Raw genomic sequence first — 20,587 nt, forward strand, 5'->3', positions numbered from 1 at the left:
CGTCAAAGCAACCGAGGGGGTGGTCCATGGGAAGGGACCATGTTCTAGAGGTCGCTGCAGTCATTATGCCTTGCACAAATCCCAATTATCATGACAGCTTGTGCCATTCCTTAGCGGCGAGCTAGACCAATAGAATGGAGTGAAGATAATAGTTTCCATGATGCTCCTCAGACCAGTGCATCTGGTCAGTCTCTGTGAGCATGCGTTTGCCCTGTGTTACCATAAATCGCGTGGGGGCTTGCATGTTGTTCAGGTATGCTGCGGTTCACACTGGTCTGTCTCTGACAACGAGCGACTGTCCACATGAGGTAGCAAGATGATGGACATGTTTACTGCCTTTAACTGTTGACTTCCTCATTCTGGGGTTCATAGTATGGTACTCGTGCAGAGTTGACCCTGAGAAGATGGAGGTGAATAGGTTTATAGATCGATTCAGTGGGAAAGGCCGATGCTTAACAGTGTTGAGACGCAAAAAAAAGACACCCGGGTTTTTCTGAAGACACCAAGTGCAACAGAAAGAAACAAATGTTACGGTCGCTCTCTCTCTCTCTCTCTCTCTCTCTCTCTCTCTCTCTCTCTCTCTCTCTCTCTCTCTCTCTCTCTCGCTCTTTCACTCTGCTTTCTCACTGTGTCTCCTTCCAACTTCTGATAACAAACATGTGTATCTTACATGGAGGGAAAATGTTTGCTTCATGTCGCAGGATTCTTTCTATTGGGAGGGAGGGAGGATGGAGGGTGTGTTTTTGAATTTCTTATCAGATGGTAGTCGAATTTGTAAAAAAAAAAATCACATCCACTAATGTGTCCTCTGTAATTAAATGTATTACATTCCTCCCCAAGTGCGTCTACAGTTCATTTTAGCTCTTTGGCTGCCAAAGCATTTCCCATATGTTCTCATGGTTTCTGCAAAAAGTAAAGACTAGCCATAATATTATTGTACAACACAGAGACCACCAGATCGCCAAGACTTTAGAACATGTGTCAACTCAGAGACCAGCTTTAAAACCAAAACCTGTTTCAAAGCTGAGGTTGACAGCCTGGGGGTGACAGGGGATTTGGTAGGTGTGGCACTGTAAAGTCTTGGAGAGCAAGTGGTTTCTGTTTAAGCACACTGGTCATTCTGGCGGCTGGGGAGCATGTGCACAAGGACTCACGGCGGAAGGCGACTATGCTTTGAAACCTTAGGAGCGTAGGTTTAGACGTAATCACACACCTGAAGCTGGAGTGTCCTGGGAAGAACCGCTGTCTTACGCTGCTGGCCACGGAGCAGCTCCCCTGGAGCGCTTTTTGGGTTTTGTTTTGTTTTTGTTTTTTGGCTTTTCTCCCCCTTTTTCGTACTTGGCCCTATTTCCCGAGCTGTCCCGGTCGCTGCTTCACCCCCTCTGCCGAGCTACCCCCTCTGCATCCTCCGATACATGTGGAGTCGCCAGCCGCTTCTTTTCACCTGACAGTGAGGACTTTCGCCAGGCCAGGGGGACGTAGCGCGCCCCCGTTCCCCCTCCCCCCGAAAAGGTGCCCCGACCGACCAGAGGAGACGCCAGTGCAGCAACGAGGACACACCCACATCCGGCTTCCTTTCCGCAGACACGACCAATTGTGTCTGTAGGAACGCCCGACCAAGCCGGAGGTAACACGGGAATTCGAACCAGCGATCCGCCATGCCGGTAGGCAACGGAATAGACCGCCAGCTGGACGCCCCCCCCCCCCCCGGAGCGGCGTTATTTTGATTTCTTTGCCCAATGCACTTCGACTGGTTGAGTGAGACAGCTCATGTTTCATTCACTTTCACCTCACATTTTCCCGCCCACTCCAACGATCTGGATTCCTCTCACATACGCAGTTGTCTGTTAGGCCACCTCTTCAGCGGTACGCATCTCAAGTACCGAGGCCGGCAAATATATTTGAATAGCGTGGGAGGAACATATGACGCTACCGAAAGCTAGTGTAAGGGCGGGCTTTGAAACGTCGTGACTCCTTTTGAGTTTTCCAAATCTTTATTCTTTTCTATCGACTAAGCATGCATGCTTTTCTTTTTCTGGGGATTCCCCCCTCCCCGTTTTTCTCCCCAATTGTACCTGGCCAGTAACCCCGCTCTCTGAGCCATCCTGGTCGCTGCTCCCCTCTGCCGATCGGGGGGAGGGCTGCAGACTACCACATGCCTCCTCCTCCTCCGATACATGTGGAGTCGCCAGCCGCTTCTTTTCACCTGACAGTGAGGAGTTTTGCCAGGGGGATGTAGCGCGTGGGAGGGTCACGCTACCCCCCCCCAGGACAGACTCCCCGACCGACCAGAGGAGGCGCTAGTGCAGCGACCAGGACACATACCCACATCCGGCTTCCCACCCGCAGACACGGCCAAAAGTGTCTGTAGGGTTGCCCGACCAAGCCGGAGGTAACACGGGGATTCGAACTGGTGATCCCCGTGTTGGCAGGCAACGGAATAGACCGCTACGCTACCCGGACGCCCCCTGCATGCTCCTTTTTTTTTCTTTTTTTTTTACGCAATACCCCGCTTCAAACGTATGCATTTCTATACATGCAAACCCGGAAACTGGTCAGCAGGCTACAAATGGTCGATAAATGGTCTTGCTCAAAGGGACCTTAATGATAGTTAAGTTGTTAAGGATTAAAAGCAAGTTTAGGATTCATTTTCCCAAACCAGATTTTACCGGTGGAGGAATATGACAAGCTATTACTTCTTTTTTTTCTTCTTCACAGGAGTATTTCTTTTAGCAATTTTTGCTCCATTTGACAGGATTGTGAGGAAATACAGGAAGTGCAGGGTGGAGAAAGAGGGCAGGGACAACAGAACAAAAGTTTCCAAGCCAGACTCGGGCCTGACCCAACAGTGCATGTTCATCTGGCTGAGACGCCAGTGCATCTTTATTTCCAGAGATCTGAAGGGTGCAGTAGCAGTGCCAAACAAAGCTTGCACGACAGGAAGCTGCTTCTTGCGAGGTGCTGGTGATGTCACCTTGAGGTAGCACCAGAGAGGAGCTGCACCGTGTTCAGTCCTGGTTGGGTATAGCGTATTCTGATTCGACACCAACTTTAAGTAAATACTGACCTCAGTATTTTGGACATTTTTTTCCAGGATTATTTTCTTTTTGGGTAGGGAATGCTTTAATCTTTCCTTCATACTGTGGCACTGGGGAAAAGTACTCATTTTTTATTGGCTCAGCAGTGTGTACTCTGCAACCAAAACCTGCAATTTTGCAATCAAGAGACATGCACTCATTTTTCATTTTGACAACATAAGACATTGATGCTATGAAACTTAGTGATTCTGATCAAAACATTTTGTGCAAACAGAGGACAATACCCCGCTTGACAGGCAGGACAGGGTAATTTGAATAAATGCAAAATGAAAGATGAAGCCAAGTCTTTGTTGTAAAGTATATTTGAGCTGTATGAGGGATATATGCTATGTGAAAATGATCCAGCCGGGCAACATCTGTTTTCCAGGCAACGTTACACACTTACTAATCTTGTTGTCCATGTAAATATGCATATGCCACAATGTATCACACGATATCAGCAGCCCTACAAGAGCATTTACCCTGACTTGAGATTTGGTGTTGTTTACAACACAGAATGTCACAGTGTCTATGACATCCCCCCCCCCCCCCGCTGTCACTGGTGTCAGAAGCAGTTTCCAGTTTCCATCGCGGCTCACTGATATCAAAATAAAGAAAACCACGTGTATATAGATATCTGGGTAAGATCCAGACGAAATAGCAGATGATTTATCCCGGAGAGAAGGAAGAGAATACCTGGGACACTATCTGTAACCGATTACAAAACTCCCAACCTCTGACGTATACATCCATGTATGAAGAGGGGGAGCGAGCAAAAGAGAAAAAAGAGGGGGTGAGACTGTGTGAAAGGGATGAGAGAGAGAGAGAGAGAAGCAGATGGTTGGCCAGTAAAACGATGACCTAAGATGAGTGGACGGACCGAAGTAAAGGATGGGAAAAGAATTACGGGTGTGCGATGACAGATTGTGGAGGAGTAAAACAAGCGAGCCCAGATCAAGGACAAACAAATAATGCTTTGGGCGTCACAAATTGGGGAATTCTTTCTGTGGTCGATGAATTAGCACACAGAGTGACAAAGTGCGAAATTGAAAGTGAGAGAGAGGGAGACAGACGGACAGAAAAGGTGACAAAGAGATGAGAAGTTGATGGTACAAGAATCCAGGGTGAACGTCACACTGTAAGAGACTGTCCAAGACCTTAGGGAAGGGGGGGGGGAGAACAAGAAAGAGCATGCAGAGTCGAAAGTATTCAACAGAAATGAGAGAGGGGGGGGTGATACTACCCTATAAGATACAGAGATAAGAGACGGAAGGAATCTGTGAAGTACATCGAGTGGATTTCTTCCTATCAGAAACACATGTATATAGAGGGTCTGCTAGGGATACCAGGTGCAGGACAGCAATTAATAATGTTAAGTGGGAAATGGAAATTGTAAAGAACTGAGTCGGACAATCTAAGTGCAGATGTGAGTTTTATTTCATATAAAATTCAGATTGAACTATTTGGGGGGGGGGGCACAATCCAGAGCATAGACACCAGATGTAGTTTAGACAGGGGGTTCAAGTATGGTGGCAAACACTCAGTACCTCACAAAGGAACAGAGAGAATCATAAACACACACAGACACACACCATGTCACCCTATACTCGTGGGGACCCCTCACTGACTACATTCATTCCCTAGCCCTTAACCCTAGCCTTAACCATCATAGCTACATGCCTAACCTTAATCCTTACCCTAAACTTTAACCTAATCCTAATTCTAACCTTAACCCTAAAACTAAGTCCTAACCATAAAATAGACCCTTTCCCTCATGGGGTCCTATACAATGTCCCCACAAGGTAGGTGGTTTCATGTTTTTCTATCCTAATGGGGACATTTGGCATAATGGCTCCATTAGGATAGAAAAAGCTGGTACACACACACACACACACACACACACACACACACACACACACACACACACACACACACACACACACACACACACACACACACACACGAGAAAATGGAAACGAGTTCAACATGCGGGTGATCTGCCAGGGAGCGTCTACAAAGATCTTGGCTTTGAGGCACACATTACAGAAATAAAAAGCAAGATCACAGACCTACATACAAAGAAGAGGGATTGGACTTATTACAATACCAGACAGATCAAGCCTTTAATTTAGATGTCAATCCAAACCTTGTCTTATTGAGAGAACCTCAACCAAAACAAAAGACCTTTTTTCCCCGCGGAAGGGACGAACCCAGGAATCCCTTTAGCGAATGAAAAATAAATTTCAACCATTGAAAATATGGCTGAGACACGTAAATATTTTTTTTTATTTCCTTTTGTTGTCTTACTTCTTTACTTTCTTTATTGGGCTGGGGTTCAGTTGTGTTTCCTCAACGTGTTGTCTGAAATTCAGGCCCGGGTCCCTGAAAGCCAGTTTAAGACTTACTCACCAAATTCCTTCTTTGTTCTTTGTCAGATGTTGGTGCACTTGACCCTTGCTAATGAAAATATTTAAAACCTCCTTGATTAAAGATGTGTACTCTTTTTGCCGGAGCCAAGACTGGAAAAGAAACTGCCCTTCAGTAACACCTAAGGGAAGTGAAACAGGGGAAAGAGGCATGTCCGGGGGTCGACAAGAGGTCACATCCTCCTCTAATCTCAAATCTGTCTATCCAAGATGTCCTCGAGATGAAAGAGATGGCAGAGATTGAGCAGGAAACAGACGACCAAGCAGAATGAGCCAACCGACACGCGAACCTCTGTTGTACCTGTGAGATTAACTGAACGGGGTTTTTTTTACCTTCAGAATAATTTAACTATATGAGCTGTTGTCTGCAAATAAGTTTGGTACACTAGACTTTGACACTTTACTGAGGGAGGCCCCGAAAAATCCGAAGAGGTAACAAGAGGCCTACCACTGGAGGCAACAAACACTTACCTCAGAGTTGTTGGGTGGCTCCACACCTCCAACGCTGCCTTTCGTAGACATATATACATATAGGGCCCTGTGATGGATTGGCGGCCTGTCCAGGGTGTCTCCCCGCCCGGCGCCCAATGACTGCTGGGATAGGCTCCAGCATCCCATGACCCTGAGAGCAGGATAAGGGGCTTGGATAATGGATGGATGGATTTCTTAAAAAGGTATTTTGTGTAATTCTCAAGAGTTTTGTGCATCAACAGATGTTGTGAATTTATTGGGGTTTTTTTGTTTGTTTTTTTTACAAATGAATAGTTAATCGTCTGCTGCATGTGCCTAATCCCGCTGTATTTCTTTTTTTCTTTTTTCGTGTCAGCTGTAAAACGAATAAAGACGAACAAAATCTCTCTCTTTTCATGTCTAAGGCTATGGACTGGACCCTGTGGTGGTGGGGGGGGTCTTCTCTCCATTACCCTATAATGTGACCATGTGAATAAATGAGGAAGCCGAGGAAGGGAACACTCCTACATTGTGACCATTGTGAAGGTCATCTGGACATGAGTCAGGTATGGGATGACACACACACAGTTTAACTTGTGACTGTGTCAAAGTTACACAAAGTCAGACAGCTGCACCAGGATGCAGAATGCAGGGTAAAATAACTCAGTGTCTCCAGTCTGAAATTCAAATTCTACTACGATGCACAGAACACAATAATTTTAGCTTAATCTGTTGTTGCTGGAGGTCATTAGGAAGCATGATTACGTACATGCAGCGTTATCGTCCAGCTGTATGCTTAATAACAAGCAGCCTGCCGTTGGCAAAATATCACCCGCATATTCCTCTGAACACCACCCACCATGGTGTTTTCACAAACTAATAGTCATAAAACTTTTTCATCTTTGTTTTTGCCATATCTGTCATCTTCCTGATATTATGCAGAAGGATCAAAAGCTTTTCCAGACAGTCCACTGACTACACCTTTGTGGTGGTAATTGTGTGTCAGCTATTCCTCTTTATTTTTATTTAGTTTATTTTACTACTTTATTAATCCCAGCGGGGCAATTCTTTCTCTGCATTTAACCCATCCAAGCTGTGTAGCTAGGAGTAGTGGGCAGCCGCCATGCAGCGCCCGGAGACCAACTCCAGTTCTTTTTTCCATTGCCTTGCTCAGGGGCACAGACAGGAGTATTAACCCTAACATGTATGTCCTTCTGATGGTGGGGGGGGGGGGACCGGAGCACCCGGAGGAAACCCACCGCAGACACGGGGAGAACATGCAAACTCCACACAGAAAGGACCTGGATTGACCCTCAAGGTTGGACAACCCTGGGGTTCGAACCCAGGACCTTCTTGCTGTGAGGTGACAGCGCTAACCACTGGGCTACCGTGCCACCCCTTATATCCCATCATATTATCACAGAGACAGGACGGGTTGCTGGTTTGATCCCTGGCACCAACTGGAGGGTGTATTTCAGCTGTAAGCTGGCAACTGGAGGGTGGCTGGTATTATATCTACGATGCCCACTATCTCTGCCCAAGTGCCCTTGAGCAAGGCACCGAACCCCAAAACCGGCTCCAGGGACACTGCACTGTGGCTGACCCTGCACTCTGACCCCTCAAAATAAATGCATTTGTGTAGGGAATGATGTGTGTGTGTGTGTGTACAGTGGCGTAAGTTTCACTTGAACATTTGGGGGGAGACATTTAGCGGGAGGTCAGGGGGTCCTCCCCCTGGAAATTTTGAGCATCACACATTTAATTTCCTGCATTCTGGTGAATTTGTATGCACCAATTTGCTCTTTTTCTACATCAATTTATTGTGGAAATATCTTATTTATGTAAAAGAAAAACAACTTTCTAGGTAATTCTCTCATCTTACTCTCTTTTTTGCACCAAAAAGCACCGGATATCTTCTGTTACTTTCCTCTTGCTCATGTTGACTCTGTGAATGAAAATAGTAGATGTATTTGAACTAATACAATACCCTTGGCACAAATTGGTTTGTAGATGTACCTATTATGTTATCTCATGTGCCCAAAATTATCAGTTCAAGTTCATTTAAGCTAACATAAACGTCTAGGGGCTACTGTTAGCAAGCGCTAGCTAGCTAGTTCGTGAGGGGGTCTGAACTGATAACCCCAAACACAAGTTATAAACTAGATAAGGCTATAATTCATCCGGAAATACGTAAGAAAATCTAACTCAGAAACCCCAAAAGTAAGAAAGAGTGGTGTACTGGGCTAGACAAGCAAGCTGGCTAGCTATGTTACTTACACTTGCTTACACGATCATTCATGCTCTGGTCTCCTGGTTGTCAGGAGCAACTGCAAGACAGCAACAAGGTCAGCAAGCCCAGTGGCAAGGTTAAAATGGTATGGTCCAAGCATAGGGGTGTATGAAATCGTTGGAAAATAAGTATGAATGACATTTTAAGTAGTTCGACTGTCTGTGTTGTTATTTTACCTTTTTTGGCGAGGGAGTTGACATTATCATTCATGATATATATTTTTTGGGGGGGGGCAAATTCACCTCTTCTAAATATTGAGGGGGACATGTCCCCCCTGACCCCCCGCATAAGTTACGCCTGTATGTGTGTAGATACTAGGAGATATATGTGAAAACATTAATTTCAGTTGGCCTTGCATAAAAACTGAATTAAGTGCTCTTCTAGACTGTAGGTGCATTTTGGAAAGTTCATAAAAGTTAATTCCAGTTGAAATCTGGGAGGGCCATTATTTATGACAGTAGATATGTGCATTGCATAGGGCTAATTTTACAGATTCGGTATATGATATGAAATATTGTGACTGTGTTAATCGCCAGTCCCATTACTGCAATGTATAGCACATTCTGTCAACCACAGTCGTCCCCCTACTGTTTTTACTGCGATTGTGACATGTTTTCCAATCTGGATTTTATTTACTCAACTCCATGGAAGTAGGACTGAGCTAATGGAACAGCTAAACACTACTTTTAAATGGGTTCTGCTGCTGTAAAGTACTTTTTTCTTATTTGTGGTTTTTCTTTAAATACATCACCACAGTGCATGCTATTTGATTTACACCAGTTTAGGGAAGTTGAAAAAAACAAAACCTCATCTCTATCTACCTGCCAGACTCTTTCCGAACATAATGCATCTTAAAAAGAAAAGTACATCTGAACAAAGACTAGGCCTAACTGTTGTATTTTTATGTGTCCAGTTGGACGGTCCCAGAGCCAGAGTATTAAGGGGAATGTGTTACGAGATGAAATTGTGATAGCAACTCGGCTCACATCTGCAGATCTGTAAGCCTCTTTGTTTGATTTCAATCGGCAACGGACTTGGAGCACTACTATGTGAAGGAAGACGGTCGAGATCTGATCCATCCCCAACTGTCATGTCTTTTCAGATGTGAAACAATTCGTGGAGCTGGAAAGGAACGCATTCACTCACTCATCCACATATTCCTGGTTAACAAGTCCATCTGGGGCAGGAAACAAAGAAATGATAGCAGGGCTCTAAAGTTAAAACGTGTTCGGCAAGGCTTGAATGGCTCAAGAATGAAGAGGAAAAAATTACCATGTAAAAAAAAAACCTCAAAAAAAGTGCTCAGCCCCCTGTGAGTTTGGCATTTTTTCTCTTAACATAAGATACTTGAAACCACTGTTGCCAATTTTGCTTGTCACACTTTAACATTTAATGACAGAGTAATGTCGAAGAATTTAACAACACATGCTCTTCTGCATTTTACCCTTTACTGAGAGGGGGCAGCCATCAGTCTTCAGCTGCAGTCCCACAGTGTCATATGGGTCAGTCTTACAAGAGGCCATGGACCAGGCTGTGGCCAGAGCAAGATCAATCACCGAGGGTAGGTTAACAAAAGGTGTCATCGTATGGCAAAAAGAAAAAGGAAATGCCTTATTTGATGTTTGCTAACATCTAACAGATTTGATCAGCTAGACTGGTGTCAAGAGTTTCTTTAAATTTGCAGGCTAGTTGCTTTTTCAATAATTTGGAGTCAGATTTTGTCCCCCTCCCTTCCATAAATAAATGCCTGACTGAATATAGTTCTTGTAAATATGGGAATAGGCCAAACTGATTTATCACTATGGTGTCTAATCTGTGTACAAATATATAGGCTATTTTGTCATCACCTTTTCCTCTCTCTGCCACTACATCCCCTTTTCCCATTTGACTTCATGTGCAGAATACACAAAATGTGTTGATAATGTAACGTACCAAATTCTGCTCTATCAATCACTTTCCTTACAGAGGAAAATGTGTTTTTTGTTTATTTTTTTACATTCTCCCCCCTTTTCTCCCCAGTTGTATCTGGTCAATTACCCCGCTCTTTTTGAACCGCCCCAGTCGCTGCTCCCCGACCGACCAGAGGACGTGCTTGTGCAGCGACCAGGACAAATACCCACATCCGACCTCCCACCCGCAGACACGGCCAATTATGTCTGCTGGGACACCCGACCAACGCGGGGATTCGACCCGGTGAATTCCGTGTTGGTAGGCAACGGAACTTTCTGGATTCATCCTAGGAAAAAAATATTGGCCACCCGGACGCCCCAGAAGAAAAGTTGATAACACTGCCTGCAACTTTTTAGTGACGTATGGCCAAATAAGCGCCACGCCCACTGAACACATATATAGGCTTTGCCCCAATTCAAGAGCCGCAAAGGTTCTACTATGGACCGAGGAGATTTGACAACTAGACTGCCTTCCGGTTACACTGAAATTGCCTTCCGTTTACACTGAAATTACTCTCACACACAGGACTGAAAATGCTCTCACATATTACTGAAAATCCTCTCACATACTACTGAAAATGCTCTTATATACACATGTGAAATCCTCTCACATACACATGTGAAATGCTCCCACATACTTCTGAAATTCCTCTTACATACAACTATTGTATTTCAGTAGTATGTGAGAGGATTTTCAGTAGTATGTGACAGGATTTCACATGTGTATGTGAAAGGATTTCACATGTGTATGTGAGAGGTAAAGTATGGAATATGGCCTATACGGCCTCTCATAATTCTGCAAAAGGCGTGTCCTTCGTAGACCCCGAAGGCCGGAACCGAGCATTGTTAAATGAGACGGTCTGGTCTACAGAGGATTTCCAGCTGCATCACTAGCTGTTCCCGCCCTTACCCTTACGTCACCAAGCGCCGCTCCTGGAGCCTAGCAACAGCTGTAGTTGACAAACAGTAATGGAAATGGAGCAAGACATTTTTATTTTATTTTATTTTGTTTTACCATTTACATTAGAAAATTGAGATGCTTCACCAGGCTGAGAGAGGACCATGGCCAGGTAAATTAAGATTGGTTAAACTGTGTACTTTTAGTCAATAGTAATCTTAAAATTAGCTAGTTAACAATAGTTAACATTTAGCTTTGACAATATAATTTAATATTTAGAGTGGCCCTAACCTTACTTTAATATTAAAGATGGTATTTTCACTAATCAGCTAAACAGGTTGAGTAGATAGCTGTTAAGCCATATCTATCTAAGCTCTCCACACCTGATATCTAGCTATTGTTTATTCAAGAGTTTTTCTTCTCCATCTTTCCAAAAACCAGCCCAGACCCCTGTACTGCAGAATAAACCTGTGCTGAACAGGTTTTTCAACCAACAGGACACACGGCCTGATTTTTGACTGAGCAGGGAGGCCCTGGCAGTGCTGCTGGACCTTCTCAACCAGGAACGGCGACACGGATGGGGTACCACAATCGAGAAGGTGCTAGAGTGGATCAGCGGAGGGACGCTGTGCTCCTTGTGACGAAAGTGTTTGCATGCCTCTAATCGGCTAACCCTCACCCTAACCTTAACCACTCACGAATGCCCAGAGCATCATCAGTTGCCTGACAGCGAAACAACAAATCACAGAGAGAGCGTCCCTCTGGCCAATCCACTCTAGCACCAACCATAGAATATGGTCATGTGTCCACTGGAGGGAAACTTTGAGAGAAGCTCTGCTAGTGATAACAATAGAGGATAGTGTTAGCGTGTAGAAAGCAGGTGTTGGGATGAGAGGCGCAGTAGTACAGAAAAAGATAAATTTCACGACAGAAGAAAGATTCTTCCTCCTGCTTTCTCTTCATTCATGTTGTGATAACACATAAACTGTCAAATAAACAGGTTTATTTTTTCCTGTTATCAACACTAAATTTTGATTCATTTTATATTCGTTTGTTTGTGGTTCTCCACATTAATAATGAAAGTATTTGGAAAGACGTGGTGGGCTGATGGTGTTAGGCTCTAAAAGGACATCAGCTCCCTGAATTGGGTTGAAAGCACTCAAAGCGTGACCTCTTCGTAGAAAACAATACAAAAACACAGAAGGCCCTTTTTACAGGTGTCCAGTTGAGACACAACCGTCTACTAAATGCAAATTCAACAAGTCCTTACTTGCTTGGACCCTGTAATAATAGTGCTTTTCATCTATGACACCGTGCGAACTACGGGGGAGCTAGGGGGAGCTGAGCGCCCCTTAATAAGACATGGGCTCCCCTGAAAACGTGGTTTGTGAAAAAAATTTGGGGGGGGGTCTCTAAAAATATTGACAATGTGTTATTTTGACATGCAATTTCAGTTTTGTATATCGTCATCATCATGAATTATTATGTGTAAAATTGCGAATGTGTCATTCATGCATGCACCAATTCACTTCAATAAAGAAAACTACACATGCTATTCTTGTCATGACCATCAAGGCGGGGCGGCGCTGCGGTGCAAATCAAACTCCACTCATGTTTACATGTTAACTCAAAAGATTCGTAGAAAAAATATAAACGTTGGAGGCTGAGTCCCATTGATCTGCGCGTGAAGTCCTTAGCATTTTCTTTTGGCAGGATTAGATGATGAGTTTTTGGGGAAACACCTCATCAGCATCACCACAGATGGGGGTTCAGTTCTCACAGGCAAAACCAGTGGAGTCATTGCAAGGCTTAAGCGCGACTTTCCGAACATCCAGTCCATACATTGCTTGGCCCTCCGCCTTGAATTGGCTGTCCATGATTCTCTGAAAGTGGTTGCTGGATGTAATCATTTCGAGTTTTTCATTGCCAAGCTGTATTCTTTGTACCACCAGTCTGCAAAGAATGTGAGATTGCTTGAGGAAGCAGCTGCAAATCTAAATATGCAGATTTTGAGAATTGGACAGATATTCACCATCAGATGGGTGGCGAGTTTCAATACTGTAAAGGCAGCCTGGAATAACCTGCTTTAGCGCGCCACTTCAAAACTGCAAGCGAGGATGCATCTCGCAATGACAGCGAGAGGAAGAAATTCCTGGCGTTACGCAAACACCTCACAAACTCTGAGTTTTTACTTGATCTGGTTTGCATGAAAGACATACTCCGTGAGCTACAGGGCCTGTCACTGAAATGTCAGCAAAGAGACATCACTCTAGCGGATGCCAGTCGCCACATTCTGCAGTCTATTGATATACTGAATGCAATGAAAGCGAGTGGAGGTAAATCCACACAGAAGGCCGAACAGGGGCTGTTTAAAGATGTTCAACTACTTAAGGGCATGGGTAAGATTAACCGAAATCAGTTTTATCGATCTGTGATTGACAATCTCACAAGGCGAATGCCAGAATTAGACCTCCTACAGATGCTGAAACCCCTGGACAAGAACTTTTGGCCACAGGATCGGAATGCTTTGATTCTGTATGGAGAAAACGAAGTACGGGCACTTGCTAAAATGTTTGGAGAACCAGCCAGAAAGGAAGTTGGAGTTCTGCGACTGGAAGTTACAAGACAGAGCACCAGGCAAAACGCTGGAAAAGCTTTGTACAGCGAGTGGAACATACCTTCCCACTTCAGCTGAGTGTGAGAGGGGATTTTCTGCCGTCAATGATACTGACAGCAAGACCCGCAATAGGTTGCGTGAAAACAGCCTCTCATCGCTCCTTTTTCTGGATATTAATGGACCCCCGTTGGAGAGTTTCACCCCAATGCCCTTTATCACATCTTGGGTTAAGGCAGGTCATCGCCCGTCCACATCATGGATTTCTGGACGAACAGCAAAGGCAGCTGACTCCAGGCCTCTGTGGTCGATTCTGTATTAAGGTAAGGCATGTTATTCCCAATGTGTCGTGGCTGGGTTGTTATAGGTCTAAGTGACCCTCGATGTCTTAATGGAACGGAGGAATTATGGTGTTCTTCTGTAGCCTGTGACGGGTAACTTATCTGTTGTTGATGTACTCGATTGTAGGCAACCTGATGTGCTTTGTGTATAGCTTATTTTATATAGAGGGAGTATAAGAGTATATGTTTATATAGCCTATACGATGTGCCTGCATAAAGCAAGTAGGCATACACTTGCAGCTGTTGTATCTTTGTAAGTCATTTTAAGTCCTCTTTTTGAGGCGCGCGCAAGCGCCCCGCCCCCCATCGGAGGAAAAGATACAAAAAGTGGGCTCCCCCGAAGGCCACGGTACAGTTCGAACACTGGTCTCACTATGTAACTTTTTTTGCTCATTAGGGATTTCTGTGGCCGCGAGTGGAAACTGCACCAGGGTTTGACTTCATTTTGACCACATTGACCCATGCCTTTTTTGCTGTTGCCGTTTGTGATGTCATTGGATGATGGCATTGGAACAAAATGTATGATTAGCCCACAAATTTGTGTTTTTGAGGAGTATGTGCTTGACAAATGGAACTTGTGAGTACAAACTTGCAAGATCACAGCATATAGACAACTCAATGTAGTTTGCGACGAGAGGGAGTGGCTAGTATGGGGCATGAGCTAGTCGGGCTTCCTAGCTCTGAGTCAGGGCAAATTTTCAAATTTGCATTACTTTTACGAAAAGGGCAAATATTAGAAATCTACACTGCTAATTTCTTGGCAAATTTTTCTCAGAAGTGAATTTGGTCTCAAAATGACAGTGGTAATGCAAAAATTATTATAACTTCCAATTGTATGCTTTGCTTTCCTCTGCCATTGCTGTTAAAGGACTATAGTGGTGTTTTTGTATGTTTTCGCCTATTTACTATAAACTTTACTCCCAGCCATTTACTAAAGCATACTGCAGTGTACCGCGGGCGACAACGTTAACCAGTCGACTAAGGGTTCCGACCCGTTAGCCAAGGACTAGCGAGTTTATTTATTCGTGATCGTTACATTGCCCCCTTCCTTTGGGATTCGTGCCCCCGCGAATCGCCGCAGCCAGGACGCGAACCTGGGGCTCCCGCACAGCAGGCGGCTACGTTAACCAGTCGACTAAAGGGGTCTGGCCCGTTAGGCAAGGGCTACCGAGCCTATTCATCCGTGATCGTTACATAAGGCCTCACGGTCCTTCAGGATCTCACCATCCCACTCCTGACACCAATGCAGCGAATTGGGGGGGGGGGGCAGTCCGGGAACCGTCGCCACAGCCGGGACGCGAACCCGAAAGGGTCCGACCCGTTAGCCAAGGGCTAGCGAGCCTATTTATTCGTGATCGTTACAATACCTTTTTTTTATTATTTTTTTATTGCATTTTATCCTACCTTCCAGGCAGCCATTGATATCCATTCATGCAGTACGGTATGAAAATGAACTTGCTGACACTTGCTTGTGAGAGTTAGTCCATCACCGTGAACATTAGTCACCTTTGTTTTTTGTCAATTACAGCACAGACTGATTCGAATGGCGACAGGCATGGGCGCAAGTCCATGAATACTGGGATGGCATCCAGCGCTTTACCTGTGCCCCCGTCCATAGGGGTAGTGGTTGTCAGGAAGGGCATCCGACGTAAAATTTTGCCAAATCATTATGCGGATTGACAAGACCGCCATCGGTGCTGTACCCTCACAGGGTACCGATGGAAACTTTCAAATAAGCTGTGGCGACCCCTGGAAAACAGGAAACGAGCAGCAGCAGCAGCAGCAGCAGCAGCAGCAGCAGCAGCAGCAGCAGCAGCAGCAGCAGCAGCAGCAGCAGCAGCAGCAGCAGCAGCAGCAGCAGCAGCAGCAGCAGCAGCAGCAGCAGCAGCAGCAGCAGCAGCAGCAGCAGCAGCAGCAGCAGCAGCAGCAGCAGCAGCAGCAGCAGCAGCAGCAGCAGCAGCAGCAGCAGCCCGGTGTCAGGAACTGTCCGTTTTTCACCTCTGTGAATGGAATAAAGCATTTTTGAGCGGAAAGGACGTTTAGTGGTGGCTATACTGAACACTATCTGCAACGGCCCGCATACGTAGTCATGTCAAGATAAAGCTTACTACAATCAGAAATGAATGGCCAACTTTTTAATTGTTCAGGATGTAAACTTGCACACATTGGATGTTCCCTCATATTAAGATTTCTTTAGTAAAGAGCAGTGTTTCTATGCTAAATATTTGCACGGTAGTAGCCCGGTAAAACGGTTGTGCTAAATGTATTGTTATATGAGCGAGCATCTAGATTTTATCCTGAACTATAAATAACGCTTGTACAACGCTTAAGGAAATAGATGAGCATGTGCCTAGATGAATTATAAATGCAACACTACACATTGCGCAGCTAACAGTGTAGCCATATAATTTCTTGTTAAAAATCTACCATCTACAAAACAACAAAGATTTTTGGTGATAATTAATTCAAATTACACTAATAAACAATAGGGCTAATGCAGTTCTTATTGCAGTAGCTGTGCAGCAAAAAACAAGCCGACAAATTGTCATTTATTTGGATGTCTCGCCATGTTTATTCCTTTTCCTGTGATTTCCTCATTTTACCTGTTGCCCTTCCTTGGATCGTATCCTGTTATTTGTTTATTTATTCGTTTGTTTATTCTCTGAAAGCGGAAGCGGTGGAGCTCTGCCTTCGCCGTTTAGCGCACCAAAACAACGTGGTCCGCCAAACGCACGCGAGTCCCTTTTCTTTTTCGCCCGTGATGTTTCCCGCGGAAGCGTCGCGTTTCAGCGTTACGCGAAACGCGTCATTTCCTGACCTCTGGCGGAGAGCTCGCTGCGACTCATCACAACACGTGTTGCTATTAAAATGGAAAAACACGGCGATGTTTATTCATAATGCATATTAATATCCACAGTGGGACTTTAGTTTAACTCGCCATGGAAGACTGATCACACGGCAACGTCCTTAGAGAAAAGGAAGGTCGTGCTCGGCACATCCGAGACCTCCCGTGTACGTAAATACACAGACACGATCAAGCTTAAACGATACCCCAATCACTTGCCATACAGGAACACGTATACGCGCGTTTTCTCTCAAACCAGCCGGGCGGTTACCCCTCCTCCGCCTGGCTGAAGGTGGCTGAGTTGGGGGAAATCAGCTGGTGTAGTGTAGCACAGTGTGGTGTTGGTATAGGTGTTGAGAGCGAAACCCCGCACGCACATGGCCCTCCACGGCACACGACCAAGTTAGGCTCCGCAAAGGAAGCGCCGTTTAGTGCCATTACGCGCGCTGTCCTTTCAGCACCAAGTTGTTGTCGCGCACGGCAGAGAGAACTAAACGCACGCGGTCGGGGGGGGGGCTTTCGCAGAAAAACGCCCCCCATGTCTGCAGAAGGTCAGAGCACGGGAGCATTTTGAATATGTCGCTGATCGACGTTTACGCGAGCGTCTGCGCTGCGTGGCGCGCTTAACGTGGTGGGCTCCGGGGGGGCTCTTTTACGACTGCTGTAATAGTTTACGCGCGGCGTTTGCGGCGCTACGTTTTCCCTTTTTATGTATCCATGGTTACGTAATGGTGATTTGTCCTCTCACGTCCTTTATAACAACGCGTTTTTCAATCACTTTCTTGGGGGAGGGAGATATGGGGAGTCACACGCCCTCAACTTGAAGAAAGTTGTAGCCTACCGCCAACAGTTACCCCCCGCTCTCTGCATCGGGGCGTTATCGGGGTAAAGTTGAACTAACTGGAAAACGAATACCAGGCTTTAAAATCAGCGTTCGTCATTAGATGGTGTTGTTCCCATTACTGATCAAGAAACACGCGTGGAGCGTTTCGCGAGAGCAGGTTTATGAGAATATGGCAGAATATTGCGAGTGAGATATGCCGGTATGCGCGGCAGCCTATATGTCGGCTGATTGGAATCTCGGTCGTGGGAAAAACAGAAGAAGGCTTTCCTGTAACAGCCTATTGCAGATATAGAGTATGGTGACGGAAAAAAAGGGGGAGGGGGAGGGGGGGCGTTTAAAAACTTCAGACGCGGCATCGAAGTGATGGTCGGGAAACTTACGTGAACTTCCCTGTTGAGAAGTGTGTGCATCATGCATCGGTGATTGAAGACATGTCGGAGTGAGCCCCCCCAAGGGACGCGTGTCTACGTCTGCAAGAGAGAATAAAACGACCTGACCCTCCTTAGCGGAGGCGCACACAAGGAGTTGAACAGTCCTCAAGTTCTTACCAACGCGCGGCCAAGGATTACAGCGTGACCATTGGAGTGGACCAACTACGTCTATAAATCCACAATTCAAGCTGCTTTTCTTTTTCTTTTGTTTTCCCTTTTTCATCTTCTTCTTCCTCACGAGGGGATTTGAAAAGGACCAACACCTATACATATATATATATACATATACTGGAATAGAGAGCAACTCAAAAAACCGATCTGGTGTATGCGGCTTTATTTTCATTGGTAAAGTCGGGAGAGTTGTTGGACGCGGGTCTCAAGAGGCTGTATAGTAGAGCGCAAGGTAATGCACACTTTCACACGCTTTGTTGTTATCACTCGCACACGCGGCATTCTTTGAAATAAAACTAACCTGGCAAGTCTGCTGGATAAGACGACGCGTTCGCTCACAAGACATGTCCCATCGCTAAGCCTAACGCCCCTCTGTGGGGTGGACCGGCCATAGAGGGCTCCGTGACTTGGCCTAGAAATCATTCACTAAATGCATCTCGGGAAGGTGCGGTAAATTGGCGCAGTCGGCAAATGGAGCAAAGTGATATTACGAGTGTAGCATTTTATTACGTGAATGGGGGGGGAAACAAGTGTAGTTATGAGTGATGACTCCGAACCTCTTTTTGCAGGCGTTTTCTCTACAAGTGTCCAAGAACGACCCGGAGGGGGGTCGACTTTGCTCGAGCCGTGGGAACTATGAGCGGACTGCGCAGGCACGACATCATGGCACTCGTGCTCTTTATCTACACGTTCACCGGCCGGTGCAGCGAGAGCGCGCCCACGCCGGCTGCCTCCGTCTGCAGGGATGGCAGAGCCCCGTGGCGGATAGCGGACACGGTGAAGCGTGCGGAGGAGAGCAGGCGTGTGGTCAGGGCGCAGACCTCGTCCCCGTCAACACCTCCGAAAGACTCTTTAGCAGAGCAAAGGGATTTACGCAGCCTCAAAACAGAGAGGGGGGATCAAGTTATCGGTGAGTATGACGTCCTGGCTTCTGGGCAGCGCCTTGAGGGGTTTAAAAAAAGAAGAAGAAAAAAAGAAAGAAAGAAAGAAAGAAAGTGCACTCTGAGAACATGAATCGCTATTCTAGTTCATGGCCGCAGGGAATGATAATAATGATAAGCGTGTAACAGGGTTCACGTTGTTGACCTGTCCCGTCTCTTCAATCTGATGTGTTGCAGAAATTTTCCCCAGAGATCTCAGAAAAAAAGAAAAGTTTCTTCAACACTTAACTGGTAAGACATAAGCATTGTTGCAATGTACTGCATCACTATCTGTTTATTTGCATATGTGTGCACTGTGTGTGTGTGTGTGTGTGTGTGTGTGTGTGTGTGTGTGTGTGTGCAGACAGAGTAGAGTACTTCTCAAGAGTGCAAAAAAAGAAAGGAAAATAACATGACTAATGGCTATGGGATGTACATGGAAAGAGAGTGTGATCTCAAAAACTGCTTTCTTTCAGGTCCTTTGTACTTCGGTCCCAAGTGCCGGAGGCAAGTATACCGGCTCTACCACCAAACCAGAGACTGCTCAATACCTGCATGTAAGTTCCCCCCTCTGTGGTAGGAGTCGATGGGTTCATCCATAGTATATTTTTCAGATCAACACGTTTCCCATAAAGAGAACCGAGAAGGCGTAGCACTGTCAAAAGAAGCAACCAGCTCATATATATTGTGTATATGTCATCTTCCCTCTGCTTCAGACTTCAAAAGATGTGCGCGGCTCCTTACACGGTTAGCAGGCAGCCCACGGTGCACAGAGGGGTAGCACACACAAGGTAAGGATCCACGCTGCTTACTGTGTCATGAATGCTTTACACTGCTCAGACAACTTGAGAGATGCATTTCATTGAGAACATGTGTGCATGGGAAATGGAGCACTTCTAGGGTTGGCCCATTGCCATTGTTAGACAGGAAAACCGGGGGTGGGGTGTTTGTGTGGGGGGGAGGATAGGCCAATGTGTCACAGGTGTGGGTGAAACACATGTTTGGACACACAAACACAGGTAACTATACCAGTTAAAGGAGCAAGTGACACAGTTGTACATGTGAAAGATGTTAAATGCACAAGGAAACAACTGGAGTCCAACAAATCCATTGTGCACAGCACCAATATGAAGATAAAGCTGTAAAAAAAGACTATAAGGAGTGCTTATTGTGCCATCACTATCAATCACATTTAGAAGGAGTCACTTTTACTGGGGGATGTATTAGCCATCACATTTAACTGAAAATCCCTTTTTTTTGTGGGTGATTACACACCTGTGTGCAAGCCAAACAATAGCGTTGTGAAGAGCAGCTTGATTGAAGAAAATCTG

At 45.5% G+C, this 20,587-nt stretch overlaps 1 protein-coding gene across 1 annotated transcript; it reads left to right on the forward strand.

Moving 5' to 3' along the window:
- The first annotated feature begins 18,972 nt into the window (after window positions 1–18,972).
- On the forward strand, window positions 18,973–20,037 carry LOC130124813 (ALK and LTK ligand 2b-like). The gene is made up of 4 exons (XM_056294161.1): window positions 18,973–19,246; window positions 19,455–19,508; window positions 19,733–19,813; window positions 19,973–20,037. Exons 1-4 carry the CDS (start codon window positions 18,973–18,975, stop codon window positions 20,035–20,037), a joined length of 474 nt encoding a protein of 157 aa, XP_056150136.1.
- The last annotated feature ends 550 nt before the right edge of the window (window positions 20,038–20,587 follow it).

The sequence above is a fragment of the Lampris incognitus genome, chromosome 15 (assembly GCF_029633865.1).
Source record: "Lampris incognitus isolate fLamInc1 chromosome 15, fLamInc1.hap2, whole genome shotgun sequence".
Lineage (NCBI taxonomy): Eukaryota > Metazoa > Chordata > Actinopteri > Lampriformes > Lampridae > Lampris > Lampris incognitus.